This window comes from Budorcas taxicolor, chromosome 4 (genome assembly GCF_023091745.1).
Source record: "Budorcas taxicolor isolate Tak-1 chromosome 4, Takin1.1, whole genome shotgun sequence".
Lineage (NCBI taxonomy): Eukaryota > Metazoa > Chordata > Mammalia > Artiodactyla > Bovidae > Budorcas > Budorcas taxicolor.
Window position 1 is genome coordinate 92,599,611 of NC_068913.1, and position 17,915 is coordinate 92,617,525.

Consider the following 17,915-nt stretch of genomic DNA (forward strand, 5'->3'; position numbering starts at 1 on the left):
ATTGATTATGTTCTTTGCAGTCAAAGATGGAGAAGCTCTATGTAGTCAGGAAAAACAAGACCTGGGGCTGAATGTGGCTCATATCAAGAGCTCCCTATATCAAGATTCAGGCTTCAATTGAAGAAAGTTGGGAAAACCTTAGGCCATTCATGTATGATCTAAGCCAAATCCCTTACAGTGGATGTAATGAATAGATTGAAAGGATTAGATCTAGTAGACAGAATACCTAAAGAACTATGGATGTAGGTTCATAACATTGTACAGGAGGCAGTGACTAAAATCATACCAAAGAAAAAGAAATGCAAGAAGACAAAGTGGTTGTCTGAGGCTTTACAAATATTGGAGAAAAGAAAGAGAAGTGAAAGGCAAGGGAGAAAGGGAAGGATATACCCAACTGAATGCCGACTTCTAGAGAATAGCAAGGAGAGATAAGAATGCCTCCTTAAATGAACAAAACACATAAATAGAGAAAAACAATAGAATAGGAAGGACTGGAGAGCTTTTCAATAAAACTGGAGATATCAAAGGAACATTTCATGTAAGGATGGGCATGACAAAGGACAGAAATGGTAATAACATAACAGAAGCAGAAGAGATTAAGAGGTAGCAAGAATACACAGAAGAACTATACCAAAAAAATAAAAATATAAAAGGTCTTAATGATAACCACAATTGGTGGTCACTCACCTAGAGCAAGACATCCTGTAGTGTGAACTCAAGTGGGCATTAGAAAGCATTATTACAAACAAAGCTAGTGGAGGTGATGGAATTCCAGTTGAGTTATTTCAAATCCTAAAAGATGATGCTGTTAAATGCTGTACTCAATGTTTTACCCAATTTGGAAACCTCAGCACTGCCACATGGAACTGCAAAATGTCAGTTTGCATTCCAATCCCAAAGAATGTCAATGCAAAGAATGTTCAAACTACTATATAATTGTGCTCATTTCACGTTAGCACATTTATGCTTAAAATCCTTCAAACTAGGCTTCAGCAGTGTGTGAACTGAGAATTTCCAGATGTACAAACTGGATTTAGAAAAGGTAGAGTAATCAGAAATCAAATTGTCAACATTCGTTGGATCATGGAGAAAGCAAGGGAGTTGAGAAAAATATCTACCTCTGCTTCATTGACTGCACTAAACCCTATGACAGTGTGGATCACAACAAATGGTGGGAAATTCTTAAAGAGATGGGAGTACCAGACCACTTCACCTGTCTCCTAAGAAACCTGTATGCAGGTCAAGAAACAACAGATAAAACCAGACATGGAACAACTAATTGGTTCAATATTGGCAAAGAGTATGACAAGGCTGTAAATTGCCACCATGTTTATTTAACTTATATGCAGAGTACATCATAGGAAATGCTGGGCTGGATGAATCACAAGCTGGAATCAAGACTGAGAGAAATATCAACAACCTCAGATATGCAGAGGTTAAAGCGTCTGCCTGCAATGCGGGAGACCTGGGTTTGATCCCTGGTTTGGGAAGATCTCCTGGAGAAGGAAATGGCAACCCACTCCAGTACTCTTGCCTGGAAAATCCCATGGATGGAGGAGCCTGGTGGGCTACAGTCCATGGGGTCGCAAAGAGTCAGAGATGACTGAGCGACTTCACTCACTCAGATATGCAATGATACCACTCTAATAGCAGAAAGTAAAAAGGAACTAACGAGCCTCTTCATGAGGATGAAAGAGGAAAATGAAAAAGCTGGCTTGAAATTCAACATTAAAAAATTAAGATCATGACATCTAGTCCCATAATTTCATGTCAAATAGAAAGGGGAAAAAAGGAAGCAGTAACAGATTGTATTTTCTTAGACTCCAAAATCACTGTGGATAGTGACTCCAGCCATGAAATAAAAAGATGCTTGCTCCTTTGAAGGAAAGCTATGACAAACCTTGACAGCATACTAAAAAGCAGAGACATCATTTTTCCAATAAAGATCTGAACAGTCAAAGCTATGATTTTTCCAGAAGTCATGTATAGATTTGAGAACTGGACCATAAAAAAGGCTGTTTGTTGAAGAATCAATGCTTTTGAATTGCGGTGTGAGAAAAGACTCTTGAGAGTCCCTTGGAGTGCAATGAGAACAAACCAATCAATCCTAAAGGAAATCAACCCTGAATATTCATTGGAAAGATTGTTGCTGAAGCCAAAGCTCCAATACTTTGTCCACCTGATGGGTAAGCCAACTTACTGGAGAAAACTCTGATGCTAGGAAGGATTGAAGGCAAAAGGAAAAGGGGGTGGAAGAGGATGAAATGGTTAGATAGCAATACCGACTCAATGTATATGAATTGGAGTAGACTCTGGGAGACAGTGGAGGCCAGAGGAGCCTGGTGTGCTGCCGTTCATGGGGTGGCAGAGTCAGAGAGGATTTAGCGACTGAACAATAATAATATGTCTGACTGCTTCACCTACAAGGTCAGCTATTCTCCTGTTTTTTTCCCTTCCCCTTGGACTTTCCTATTCCATGAGACACAACAATACTGAAATTAGGCCAATTAATAATCTTATAATGGCCTCTACATGATCAAGTGAAAGGAAGAGTTGCAAATCTCTCACTTTAAATCAAGCTAGAAATACAATACTTTGGCCACCTGATGGGATAAGCTAACTTATTGGAAAAGACCCTAACGCTGGGAAAGATGGAAGGCAGGAGGAGGACAAGATGGTAGAGGATGAAACGGTTGGATGGCATCACCAACTCAATGGACATGAGTTTGAGCAAAGTCTGGGAGATAGTGAAGGACAGGGAAGCCTGGTGTGGTGGTGCAGTCCATGGGGTTGCAAAGAGTCAGACATGAATGAATGACTGAACAACAACCAGAAATATAAACCTAGTGAGGAAGGTGTGTCAAAAGTCTAGACAGGTCAAAAGTAGGTCTCTTATGCTAAACAATTAGCCAAGTTTCAAATGCAACAGAAAAATTCTTGAAGGAAATTAAAATGCTACTTCAGTGGATATATAAATGAAAAGAAAGTGAAACAGCCTAATTACTGATAGAGAAAAAGTTTTTGTGGCCTCCATAGAAAATCAAATTAGCCACAACATTCCCTTAAATCAAGGCCTAACTCAGAGCAAGTGTCTAACTCTCTTATATTCATTTAATACTCAGAGAAGTAAGGAAGCTGCAGAAGGAAAGTTTGAAGATAGCACAGGCTGGTGCATGAGATGTAAGGAGAGAAGTCATCTCCATAACATCAAGGGCAAGGTGAAGCACCAAGTACTGATGTAGAAATGGTAGTAATTTATTCTGAAGATCCATCTAAGATAATTAATAAAGGTGGCTACATAAAAATAAAAAAACACATTTTCAGTGTAGACAAAACAACCTTATATTGGAAAATGTCATCTAGGTCTTTCATAACTAGAGACATGAAGTCAATGCCTGGCTTCAAAGCTTCAAAGCACATACTGACTCTCTTGTTAAGTACTAATGCAGTTGGTGACTTTAATTTGAAGCCAATGCTCATTTGCCATTGTAAAAATCCTTAAGAATTATGCTAAATTTACTCTGCCTGTGCTCCATAAATAGAACAAAGTCTGGATGACAGAAAATCTGTTTACAGCATGGTTTATTGAATATTAAGCAGATTATAGAGACCCACTGCTCAGAAACAAAGATTCCTTTGAAAACATTACTGCTCATTGACAATAAACCCAGTCACCCAAGAGCTCTGATGGAGATGTACAATGATTATTATGTTAATTAATGTTATTTTCTTGCCTGCTAACACAACATCCACTCTGCAACCCATGAATCAAGGAATTATTTTGAGTTTAAAGTCTTATTCCCTGACTTCCCTGGTGGCTCAGACAGTAAAGTGTCTGCCTACAATGTGGGAGACCCGGGTTTGATCCCTGGGTCAGGAATATCCTCTGGAAAAGGAAATAGCAACCCGCTTCCAGTACTCTTGCCTGGAAAATCCCGTGGACGGAGGAGCCTGGTAGTCTACAGTCCATGGGGTTGCAAAGAGTCGGACACGACTGAGTGACTAAACTTTCACTTTCAAGTCTTATTATTTAAGAAATATATTTTATATAAAAATATAACCACAACGAGGTGCCATTTCACGCCAGTCAGAATGGCTGCTATCCAAAAGTCAACAAGCAATAAATGCTGGAGAGGGGGTGGAGAAAAGGGAACCCTCTTACACTGTTGGTTAGAATGCAAACTAGTACAGCCACTATGGAGAACAGTGTGGAGATTCCTTAAAAAACTGGAAATAAAACTGCCATATGACTCAGCAATCCCACTGTTGGGCATACACACTGAGGAAACCAGAACTGAAAGAGACATGTGTACCTCAGTGTTCATCGCAGCACTGTTTATAATAGCCAGGACATGGAAACAACCTAGATGTCCATCAGCAGATGAATGGATAAGAAAGCTGTGGTACATATACACAGCGGAGTATTACTCAGCCATTAAAAAGGATACATTTGAATCAGTTCTAATGAGGTGGATGAAACTGGAGCCTATTATACAGAATGAAGTAAGCCAGAAAGAAAAACACCAATACATTATAATAACACATATATATGGAATTTAGAAAGATGGTAAGGATAATCCTGTATGTGAGACAGCAGAAGAGACACTGATGTATAGAACAGTCTTTGGACTCTGTGGGAGAGGGCGAGAGTGGGATGATTTGGGACAATGGCATTGAAACATGTATATTACCATATATGAAACAAATCGCCAGTCCAGGTTCAATGCATGATACAGGATGCTCGGGGCTGGTGCACTGGGATGACCTTGAGGGATGGGATGGGGAAGGAGGTGGGAAGGGCGTTCAGGATGGGGAACATATGTACACCTGTGGCAGATTCATGTCAATGTATGGCAAAACCACTACAATACTGTAAAGTAATTAGCCTCCAATTAAAATAAATAAATTTATATTTAAAAAAATACATTTAATAAGGCTATAGCTGCCGTAGATAATAATTCTTCTGATGCATTTGGAAAAAACAAATTGATAAGCTTCTGAAAAGGACCACCATAGATACCATCAAGAACATTCATGATTTATGGGAATAGGTCAAAATACCAACATTAAGAGGAGTATGGAAGAAGTTGGTTCCAGTTCTCATAGAAGAATTGGAGGTGTCCAAGACTTCAGTGGAGAAAATAGCTAGAGATGAGGTGGATATAGCAAGAGCAGTGAAATTAGAAGTGGGGCCTGTCTTTGACTTTGGTACTGAAACTAAATCCTTGTATACTCAAGAATCTTCACAGCTTGTATTGGACATATTTTCTTTTTAGGACTGAAGGAAAATTCTCCTACTTTTGAGTCATTCTTTTATGCCATTTCTATAAAATTGCATGTGATTTTATAAATGCTTTTAAAAGATGTTGTTTTATAAATATTTAATATTCTGCTATTTTGATTTTGAATTGTAAATGTCAAGTATTCTGTTTTGGGTTTTTCTTATGTTACACTTTGTTAAAAAGGAAAAAACTGTAATTTTTTTAGTCATGTACATGACTAAATTTAATGTACTGAAAATAAAAATTAAGAAAAAAAAAAAAAACCAGAAATGGAGCCTGAAGAGGTGAATGAATTGCTGCACTCTTACAATAAAACTTTAATGGCTAAGGAGTTGTTTCTTATGGATGAGCAAAGAAAGTGGTTTCTTAAATAGGATCTGGTCTTAGTAAAGATGCTGTGAAGCTTGTTGAAATGAAAGCAAAAGATTTAGAATATTACATAAATTCAATTGATAAAACACCAGTAGGGTTTGAGAGGATTGACTCCCATTTTGAAAAAAGTTCTACCCTGGATTAAATGCTATCAAACAGCATTGAAAGGAAGAGTCAGTCAATGAGGCAAATTTCACTGCTGTCTTATTTTAAGAAATTGCCATAGCCTACCCCCCAGCTTTCATCAGCCACTACCTTGATCATCCAGCAGCCCTTAGCATCAAGGCAAGACCTTCTACTAGCCAAAAGACATGATTAGCCCAAGGCTCAGATGACAGCATTTTTTAGCCATAAAATATTTTTAATTAAGTAATACACATTTTTTTAGATATGACAGTATTGCAAAGATCATAGTCTATAGCATAAACAGAACCTTTATATGCACTGGGAAACAAAAAAAAAAACAAAAACAAAAATCTAGGTGACATGCTTTATTGTGTTATTTGCTTTATTGTGGTGGTCTGGAACTAAATCCACAATATCTCAGAAAAGGTAATGATCTCTCTGTCTCCCTCCACCTCTCCCTCCTTTCTCTCTCCCATCTCTCTTTTCTCCCTTTATTTTAGTTTCCTTTTCTTTCCTTCTTTTTTTTCATTTCATTATCACCTTAGAGGAAATATATATATATACATATATTTGTGGCAGGTAATATCTTGAACCAGAAACCAGACTATTTTTTGATATTTCTTTAAGTGATGCACGTAAGTCTGCTTTGCATTTGCTTTAAATAGCCTGGAATTTATACTAATATTTGGTTAACTATTTCTCTGCACTATGAGGTGGATGGTACTAATCCATGTGATACTGCATTTAGAGATTGTAAAAAACTTCCCAACATAAAAATGGATATATGGTTACAGCCAAAAGGAACTATTTGCTTGCAATCTGCTCTTCCTGGCACCCTGTGTGCTCCATGAGATATAAGCAGCTACTGAATCATGGAAAATGCAATTTGAAGTTACATAAGTAAATTAGTCACTGCATTCTGTACCATCAACAGTCTGGGCTGTCATTAAAGTTCTGCCTATAGAGAAAAAAATAAGTCTATTTGTATGGCATTCCTGCTAAACATTTTGAAATAAAGTCATGGCCACTATATCTCAGAAAATATTCACATTTGGGCCTAAATCAAATCTAGTTCTCCAGCATTTCAAAGATATTAAGAAAGCTAAACCATTTTAGTGAGATATGCAAGCTTGAAGACTAAATTCCCAGGTTGACTATTTAAGTGTTAATTAATAATTTATTGTAATGGACATAGAAAATTCAAATTTTTATAAACTCAATTTCAATTAAAAAAGAGAGAGATGGAGGTGCAAATCTCACCAATAGCCAAATGCTTAAATTAAGTAGCCCCAAACCACACAGCTTCCTCTAAGCCACCCCAAAAAGTGGGATCATGGAATGTAGGCTAGGTTCATTGTGCAAATATTTCTTTTTGCCATCTAATAAAATTTAGGCACCCCTACAATGAGTTTCCTTACATGTCTAAGTTGGTAATATTTTGCAGCAGTAATATGCAGAACAAATGGGGGGAAAAAAGTAGTAAGCCTGGCTAAGGCAGTCTTCTCTAGAAGGGCTACTTAACAGACTTGCTTACATTGTGCCTTGGGGCTTCCCGGGTGGCGGTACTGGTAAAAAAAACCTGCCTCCCAGTGCAGGAGACATAAGAGAGGTGAGTTCGATCCCTGGGTTGGGAAAATTCCCTGGATTGAGCCACTAGGATTTTCCCAACCCAGGGGATACTGGAGGAGGGCGTAGCAACCCACTCTAGTATTCTTGCCTGGAGGATCCCATGAACATAGGAGCCTGGCGGGCTACAGTCCATGGGGTTGCACAGAGTCAGACAGGATCAAAGCAACTTAGCACACACAGTGTGCCTTAGAATCTCCTTAATTTCATTTCTTTCTTCTATATCTTCACAAGTATATCATTTTTACTGAGTGTATAAAGTGTGTGCTAGTCACTCAGTCGTGTCTGACTTTCTGTGACCCATGGACTGTAGCCTGCCAGGCTCCTCTGTCCATGGAATTTTCCAGGCAAGATCACTGGAGTGGATTGCTGTTCTCTTCTCCAGAGGATCTACCCAACCTAGGGATCGAACTCGGGTCTCCCGCATTGCAGGGCAAATTCTTAACAGACTGAGCCACTAGGAAATGCATAAATGAGCTACCATAAATGTTTTCCTTTCCAGCCTTTTTTGTCTGTTTCTCTTTTTTTAAATTTTTTTTTCTTTCAGAGTTGGTTGTAACAAGCTGGTATGATTAATCTTGATTAGACAGAATCTCCCATAATACCTGAAATTGTTCTGTAACGTGGGACACTGTGAAACCTTTAAAGGAATCAGCTTCAAATGACGGTAAGTGAACAAGGAAAGAAAACTCTGTAAAGTTAATGATAATTGCAGACACACAAGATGGATACTGATCACTGTCTTCCTTCCTTTCTTTCCACAGATATGGAGAAAAAGTTAGGAGACAGTTATGGTTGGTCTGATCTCTGAAAATTACTTCCATTGCTGTCTAGGTTATATTGACACTCTTACCCCAGGTTTTCAGGCTGTTCTTTTCTCATCCATATTACTTCTCAAAGCAGGGACTTTATATTATTGTTTTCAGAACCACCTCTCACAGCTCTTGTTAGAGTTATTCACTTTTCAGTTTTAACCCAAGTATTTCAGCAACCACTTTCTGATGACACTTGCCTTTCTTCTAGTATTTTCTGCTGACTATATGAAAGCAGTTACATATTGCCTCAGAGCAACAACACTCTCTTCTCTCTCTTCCTAGTCCTGAAGATTCGTGTGTCTCTTTTTAACTTCTGTAATCTTGTATGATTTACCCTCAGGCAAGCCCCTGTGTTTGAAAAAGCACATCTGGTTGGGATGCTCCAGAGACATGGTCTAAATGGCTGGAGAAATTAATGCAATTATCTGGATAATTTTAAATGCATTTAACATTAAACAAATATTTCTGGAGAACCCTTTCCAAGCCCAGTTTTATGCTAGGTGTCAAGGATATGATAGTGAACAAGATAAAATATGATTTCTGCCCTCATGAAATACAGCCAACTTCTGTCGATTGCCTATTATGTGCTAAATACATCTTGTGACTCATAGTATGTAACTCTCAGCAAAACTACCATGCTTGTGTGTGTGTGCTGAGTCACTTCAGTAGTGTCCAACTCTTTGCCACCCTATGGACTGTAGCCTGCCAGACTCCGCTGTCCATCAGGTTCTCCAGGCAAGAATACTGGAGTGGGTCGCCGTGCCCTCCTCAAAACTACCATGAGGTATCTATTAATACAAAAACATACCATAATGAGATGAGAGGATTTTTTAAGTCAATCATCTTCCTGCCCTTTCCTAGATGGTATGAAGTCAAGTCTGCTTTAGTTTGTGAATAGGGCTGGGCACAGATGGCAGGCGAATGCTTCATGTTGCTTTATATCTGGGTTTGCATTCTCCAGGGAATGTATTGCTATCGGCACAAATGGAGCCACTTCACCGCATTTGCTCAGCTAATTCAGCAGAGCTAAAGAATTTGAACCCACATCCTCCCACTCCAAAGTTCACACTCTTCCTGTCTCCACTCATCCACCTCTGCACCCCTGCACTCTTCTGCTCTTATCAACAGGTTGAGTGAAAGCATAATGGAGATGCTTTTGTCATGCAAAAAGCATCTGGGAAAACAACATAAATTCTCCTTTGATTTGTGCATTTTAGACAGAACTAAGGACAACTTTAAGAATTCCTTTTTATATTTCTCCCTAAATATTTAGCAGTCCTATATCACAATAAGTGATACTGACAAAAACTTTTAAAGAAATGCATTTGGCCCATCATTCAAGGAAAAATATTTTTCAGGAAAAAGTTATAATGGGAATCACAATATGATCAATATATAAGGTTACCATTATGTCATACTCTAACTTAAATAATAAAATAATAATCAAGCTTTTTTATTATTATATTATGTTATTAATGTGCAAGGAAGGCACTCCATTCCCTCATTCAATAGGCATTTGTTGAGAGCATATTACACGAATGTAATGTATAATGTTAAGAGATGTATTCATTCAGATACACACCAGACAGACACAAGTTGCCCTCCATGAACTAATAAAGGGTGACATTTGAAGGTGAGAAGAAGAAATAAAGGGGTGAATGTGAGTAGATGGAGGGGTCTAACATGACACCAGGTTTCTGACTTAGGCTACTAGATAGAGGCTGCACGACTCATCCTGGTGAAGGAAGAAAGGTTGGTTCAGGATATATGGGCTGTTTGACATTTTGTAGCTTTATTTTCTTTCCTGTCTCTAGGGTGTTTTGTTTTGTTTCCACCCTATGCTCTGGTTGAAGCACTGTGCTCCTTGGAGCTTGGCAGTGTCATAACCTTTGTCTGATTATCTAGCCTTTATGAACCCAATTAGAGATGGTAAAATATGTATTTAAGAGATTTCTGCCATCCTAACAACCCTAGACCACCCTTGAGTATTCTCTTCCTATTACATTAATTATATTTTTAATTTTTGTCTTTTCAACCTAATTATGAAAGTTCACATTGGTCCCTGTCCATGCCTCAGTGTCTCCGCCCCTCCCTTCAGGCTGATTTTTATAGAAAAAAAAAAAAAAAGTGTACTTAAACTATGATTTAGTAGAATGCAGCACTAGGTACAAAGCTAATAAATGATGTCACTAAAATATATTAGGAAAAAATATGATTCATCTCGATTTTAAAATCTGAAAGAAAAAGAATGTGGGGAAATTTAAGTGATGTTTTGTCATTGAATGGAGATATACTTTAGAAAGCTTTTTGTCCTCATGAATGCTACAAAAATCCCTTTATAACTTGATTTTACTCAGAGGTTTTCTAAAACATCTGTTTAAATTATTCAACTAATTTTGCTTTTTATTCCTACTTCTGTAATAATTTCAGAGAGACTTATGTGGCTAGATGGGTTTTCTCCTATAGATATGTCTCCATGCAACAGAATTCAATGCATAGCATGTTAGTGTTAGCTCAGTTGTGTCTGACTCTTTGCAACCCTGACTGTAACTCATCAGGCTCCTCTGTCCATGGAATTTTCCAGGCAAGAATACTGGAGTGGGTTGTCATTTCCAGTAGTCAAAGCATACTGGAAGAAATTTTGCTCTTCTGCTATCTTCCACATTATAAATTCTGTGTCACACGATGCATAGCTCTCTTTTGGCTTTCTCATCTCACATCTGACTCCTCACTATCTCCCCCTGCCCTTGAGCCTGATTTTCTCCTGCCCTTGAGCCTGGCACTTGCTGGAGCTGGCAGGCGTCAGACAGCATCGGCTGGGAGCCAGGCTGGGAAGGCTCTGGGAAGCAGACTGACATGGCTCAATAATTAGCACAATGCTGGACACAATGCTCAATAAGGATCTGCTGAATTAATGGCTGTATATGCCGCCTGACTGTTGCGAACACTTCAAGCCGATAATGCGGAGTTAACTGGCTGAGCATTATAAATGAGAGTGGAGAACTGACCCACTCTTTGGTCTCCCAAAGTCAATAAAACTTAGAGAAAGCCTGCCTTTAGAGATATAAATGTTTTATTCACTTTTAATATCTATGTCAGTAATGCAAAAAAAAATAAAACAGTTTCAAACATTTTGTGTATTGTTTTGAATAATTAGAGATACTTTGACAGAGAATAGCAGGAAGCAAATTTGAATGTGAAGTGTTAGGATGACACATAAGTGTATTATACAAAATACTTCAGTAGTAAATCTCAGCTACTTATCATATAATAGTTCTTGATGTAGAGCTGGTCTAAATTCAGCATCTCCAAGCCTAACTAAACAATTTGAGCACTTTCCAATGTTCTGAAAACTCCTAAAATTAGTGTTTCCTCCTGATTGCTTCAGTCATCTCCACATTCAATCATATTATCAATACAAATAAATTCCAATTAGCATATTTTATAAATTGGTCTTACATTGTGCTTCTTTGACTTACTATGATTCCACAAAGCTAAAAGAGAAAAAGGAATTCTGGCTAGCTAGTATTCAGTCATCTCTCTGGAGGCACTGATACATCCATAAGTATGTACATCAACTCCAGGTTCTTGGATGGAGTGGTACAACTCCCATAGTCCCCGCAGCACTGGGCAGGCTCCACCCCCTGACTTGTTCATTGTGTCCATTTCATCCTGAAACGTCTCTTACTGTCTCCACCACTGCTCCTCAGGGGACAGCTGCAACTCTGCAGAATTTCTGATCTGAGATTCAGTGGTCATTTTTTTTTTTTTTCAATTACCTTAAAAAAAAAAAAAAAACTTCGTATGATCCGTGTTTGAATCACTATGAAGGTGTTCAATAGCTTGATGTAGGATCATGATTTTATTTATTCTAAAAATCAAGTCACTGAAAGAGTTCTCTGAATAGAAATAACATCTTATACGCACTTATATTTGCTTCCCCAAGCCCTTGAAGTCACAACACGAAAAGTAAAAGCAGGCTGTCATTTATAAAATGTAAAGGGAGTGAAAGCGAAAAAAAAAAGGGAGTTAGATGTCAGAGCTCAGGAGATTTTGTTTGGTTATCTATATATTGTTTGGCTTCCCTGGTGGCTCAGTGGTAAAGAATTTGCGTTCCAGTGCAGAAGACAAAGGTTCAATCCCTGATCGGGGAAGATTCCACATGTTGTGGACTGACTGGGTTCCCTCTACGCCACAACTATTGAGCCTGTGCTCTAGAGTCCAGCAGCCACAACTACTGAGGTCCATGTGCCCAGAGCCTGTGCTCCGTAACAAGGGAAGCCACCACAATGAGAGGTCTGCTACCGCAGCTAGATAGCAGCCCCTACTCATGGCAACTAAAGAAGAGTCCGAGCAACAACAAAGACCCAGCACAGCGGAAAAAAGTTTGCTGTCCACAAGAAAGCAAAATAAACTATCTCTGGCTTTCTCTAGGTAAAACAATATATTTTAAAAAGAAGTATATATTCAAACACAAATACAAGTACCACTTAAATTGATGTTATTAATAAATCACATAATGTGGACATTTCCAGACCCTGAAAAATGTTTTTCCCGACTAGTCCAACTAGCCATGTCGAAACAGATCTAATAAACTTTGAGAGACACAAATTTCTTCCTAAGTAAAATTTACAAGTTTGATCCTAATAGATTCCCATCTGCACATGCCAAAATATGTTTTCTAGTTGTTAGGTTTAGAGCCCCAAACTGTCTTACTTTACTTTCCTGCCATTTTCAAGGACTTCCATCAGATCAGTCAAGTCAAGAAAGGTCACAGGTCTGGAACCCATGGCCAAGTTGCTCTATTTACTGGTGCATTTGCTGAAGTACGTTTTTTATCTTTCAAAGTTGAAGACCACATTGATTGAGTAAGGGATGAATGCTCATACTAATGAGCTCTCCATGCTCTTGTTCAGTATTTTTCCTGTGAACTAGTTGAAATTTTAAGAGTTATGCAGGACCTTACTTGGAATGTTAGAACCCAGGGAATAAAATCACCACTCCCGCTCCCACCGCAGATGTTTTGACTTCCTCATGACTTCAAATGATGGAGAAAGGAACAATCTTTACATCTTTACACTAAGAGAAGAACTTTCTTGTATACAATTAAGACTGAAGAGCTATCCCTTTAAAACGGTAGCATTTGCCTTTGTTTTATAAGCTGTCTGTCTCCGGCACACCACCCAAACCTTGAATTCATGGTTAACATTAATCCTCTGCTTTTCTATACATAGATACATATACATCCAGTTCAGCACGTATTTCCTTTCAAACACAGATGTTCTTTACATGTAGTGTTTTATATGGAGAAGTTTATGGAAGATTAGTAACAAAATAAAGTGATTTTTGAAAATTCAAATGATCTTCAACTTCTAAAAAAATATAAACTCTATTATGTAATTATCCATTGCTTCTTAAACCCTCCTCACCACCCTCCACATATGGAAAAATGATAAGAATGGAGACTAAAGAGACATAGTGAGATGGTTCAGATTGAACTAAGCCATTTAATTTCTTTGTATTGTTGAAGTTTGCTTCTATAATTAAAACCATCATGATTATCAAGAAATAGCTTTCTTTCAGAGTCACATTAGAACCAGAAAAGGAGGCATTTGTCATGTATTGAGATACCTCTGGCATAGCTCACTCCTCTGAGCCATGTCTGCCCTTTCTCCCTTTCTCTTTTCACATTTGGAAAACAACATCTATGTTAGTTGATAACAGAGCTGGAAGAAAGGACCAAGAAAGTGATGTGAGCTCTGTCAATCTTCAACCTCGCCAAGGAAAACACATTAAAGTGTTTTTCATGGAAAATCAGCTTCAGTCTACAAATATTCAGAGCAAAGTGACCTTGAATATATATAACACACCAGGATTCTTGGAAGAAGATAAGCGAGCCAAAGAGAAAGAAGGGGAAACATCCTAAAGGAAGAAATTAAATCCAGGAAAACGACTGGCAAATGCATTTCTTACCTTTTCTGCTGACTGGGCTGTACCAAAAAAGATGGGGATGAAAGCTAACCAAATGATGCAGGTGGTATACATGGTGAATCCAATAGGTTTGGCTTCATTGAAAGTCTCTGGAACTCCTCTTGTTTTAATGGCATAGACAGTACAAGTAACCATCAAGAGAATACTGTACCCCAGTGAACAAATGAGCGAGAGATCAGAGATGTCACACTTGAGCACTCCTCTGGCGTTCTCCGGATCTAGAGTCCTCTGTTCTCCGTAGTCTATGATAATGTGTGGTGGGTCCACAACAAACCAGACACACACTCCCAGGAGCTGGATGGAGATCAGGCTGAAGGTGATCACCAGCTGGGATGCAGGACTGATAAACTTAGGTGCTGTGACAGATTTCTTCCCCTGCTCAAATATTCGGTGGATTCGGTTTGTTTTGGTCAGGAGTGCTGCATAGCTGAAACACATGCCGAGTCCTAGGAAGATCCGCCGGAAGGAGCAGATGATGGTATCTGGTGCTGCAATCATCAAAAAGGTGATTGAATAACAGAGAAAAATCCCCGTGAGGAGCACGTAACTAAGTTCGCGGCCCGAAGCCCGCACGATAGGCGTGTCGTTATAGCGGACAAAGGTCACGATCACAAAGGTGGTGGCGATGATTCCCAAGATGGCAACAAACACGGGCACCACCGCCCAGGGAGAATGCCACTCGAGTTTGATGATGGGGATAAGCTGGCAGCCTGTGCGGTTGACGTTGGGTCTCTGATCCAAAGGGCAGAGCTCACAGGACAGCTCATCTACCTGGTAGTTGTAACCTTCACAGCGCTCGCAGTGCCAGCAGCAAGGGACTCCTTTCACTGTCTTCTTCCTCTCACCGGGCTTACAGGGCAGGCTGCAGACCGACGCTGGGTGAGTGTGCTCTCTATTGGCCCACTGCATGTCTTCCACCTGTGGGTATAAAATATTAATGAGCCTTCCGTTTTCCCCCCATTTATAGTATCCTAATCCTAGCCACAGGTTTGTAATAAATCACTGAATGCTGACAGGACAGTGTACCATAATAAAAGCCTAGAGTTTCTTTCCCTGACTTTATGAAAGTATTAAATGATTGGGGCCAATAAATCATTCACATCATCAACTTGATGAGTGTCATTAGTTTCCATTTACCTCCTTGATTTTGACCAATCTGACATTTGGAGAAAGATGCATTGATCCAAACAGCTTTAAAATGGAAAAAAAAAAAAAAAAAAAAAAGTCCCATGGAAAGAAACCTGTTAGAGCTAAACTCAGATATAAATGCCCTGAAATACTGGCTAGAATATAAATACACATATAAACAATGAATCAAGTCTTTCTACCATATTTGGGGAAATTCAAATCTCACTGTGTCAGTTTTGAAAGGAAATGGCAAAACTAGCTGCTTTAATCTCTGACACTCCTCATGTGTCCATAGTGACAACTATATGAATGGTTTTGCCTCGGTTTAACATCCAGATTCACTTATTCCTCTCAGCCTTGCATTTTCACATTGTGGAAAAGACCATGCTGAGTGAGACAGCTTGATGATGATGTTTCCATTGAACAAAAGTAGGCTTAAAGCAGTGAAATTGATATAAATGAGTGAGATTCCCCTAGTAGGATTTCTGTGTCAAGGCCTTAGGGTTCTATCTCACTCTTTTGAATTAGACCATAGAATACCTCTATTAAAACAGAAGTGTTATTTTAAAGGAATTTTGCCAGTCATTGACCCCTTACGTTAAATTGCTTTACTAAAGGTTCTGGACCCAATTCCAATGTGGGGGACAGGGCAAAAGGGGTTTCCTAAACCACAAAGAAATTCTGGAGCTCTAGCTGTTTGTCCTATAAGTCAAATCAATTCTGACACCATCTACCTGGAAGTAGCATCAAATCTCACAAATGCTATAGGAAAAAAACAGAAATAATGAATCAGCAATTTATTATGACAAGCAGCTTCTATATAAAAGGTAAGCTCTATGAACAGAGTGATTTTGCTCATTGATGTGGACAAACAATGATGGACACTCAGTTCATCCTCAAATATTTATTGAATTTGTGAGGAAGGAAGAATGTGAGGGGTACCCCTGAGGTAGAAGGAGCCAACTTGAGAGTGCTGAGATCTGGAAATAAAGGATTTCTCAAAGAGGCACAGAGATAAGAGCTGAAGGAATGTTTAAAACAAAACAAAATGAAAAACTATTCTTCCAAGACCAGCTCTATAAAAAGCCAAAAGAAAAATCACCATATCCTGTGAGAGCCTGGCTCCAAGATGCCCCCCAATAACTTTACCTCCTGGAATCCTGCACTCATGGAGTTCTCTCCCACTTTAAATGGGCTGATTTGTGTAAACAATAATATATTCCAGAAATGCTGGCATGTGGTTTCTGAGGTTAGGTCATCAGTGACATTTTGGCTTGTGTCTTGTTCTCTCTTGGATTGCTCACTTCAGGGAAATAATTAAATTATCATGAGAGTTCTCCGGCAGCCCCATGGAAAGGAACTGAGGCCTCCCGCCAACAACTAGCACCCGCTTGCCATGCGTGTGAGGGTGTCACCCAGAAAGTGAGTTGTCTGGCCCCAGGCAAGCCTTCGGACGACTGCAGCCCCAGCTGACACCTTGACCACAAACTCATGAGAGACCCTGAGCCAGAAAAACCCAGCTAAGCTGCTTCTGAATTTCCAATCTACAGGAACTGTGTGAGCTAGTGTTTTCTTGTCTTAAGCTGCTAAATATGGAGTTATTATACAGCGATGGAAAACTAATGCAACTCAAGTTTAGCTTTCTTACCCATTCTGTGAACACCACCAGTATAGCAGTCTATTGAAAATCTATTGAGAAGGTAGTGACAATGAACTATCTTTTACCAAAATATGCCCCCCCAAGTTGTCTACTGTCAGCAGTATTCTATCATCACTCTTAAGACTGCCTCCCCTGTGGGAACCATGTGACTGAGATTGTTTCCATAAACATATCTACTGCTTAAGGATGCTTTCCTTTCTTGAATGTGGTGTGAATAGTGGAGAGCAGAGAATTGTAGCCTCTAAGCTCAGCATTTGCAGAGGGCCATCAAATCCACCTCAGGTGAAGTGGAGAATTCATGCATGTTTAATTTCAAATATCCTCCCTTGAGAAAGTAGATGGTACTTCATGTGTCCTAAGGGCACTCAAGATTATTGGTTCTACCTTCTCTGTTCACCACAAAGGAAAAGCAATCTATCATAACCCTGTTAATTTTCTATTAGCTTTTAATGATTTAGAGAAGTTATTTTATTTATGTATAAGATTCCATTAGGCAAGAAAAAAGTTAAATTGAAAGTGGCTTCTCTCAAAAATATTGAGAAAAATGAAATGCTCCACTGAGTGGCTAAAATATTGATTTTATACCCTAATGGACTCTTATAAGATAATAAAATATGTTCTGTGAAGGTTGTTTCAAAGCTAATTATTGTAAAATCAAAATTGCATCTTGTTTGGGGCTTCTATAGATTTATATTACAGTTGAAGAAAATGACAGTAAAAAAAAATTCTCAGACACATTAAACTTCAAATTTGGTAGAGACCTTAAAGGTCAACTTGTCTAACCACATGTCTGATTCTTTAATTCTCAAAGCATTTTATTTTCTAGAAGGAAATGACTTATTAACAAAGAAATATACTCAATCAGATAGGCCTCGTTACAGAAGATAAAGATTCATCATTATAAGCTAAGCATTA

The 17,915-nt window shown here is 38.8% G+C and overlaps 1 protein-coding gene across 1 annotated transcript in view; it reads right to left on the minus strand.

Annotated features, from left to right (window-relative positions):
* The window catches only part of GRM8 (glutamate metabotropic receptor 8), an 865,112-nt gene that overhangs the window by 104,111 nt on the left and 743,086 nt on the right, over nt 1-17,915 (minus strand). The window contains exon 8 of the mRNA XM_052638669.1: nt 14,195-15,130. Within this exon, the coding sequence (XP_052494629.1) occupies nt 14,195-15,130 (936 nt within the window). The remainder of the gene's footprint in view (nt 1-14,194; nt 15,131-17,915) is intronic.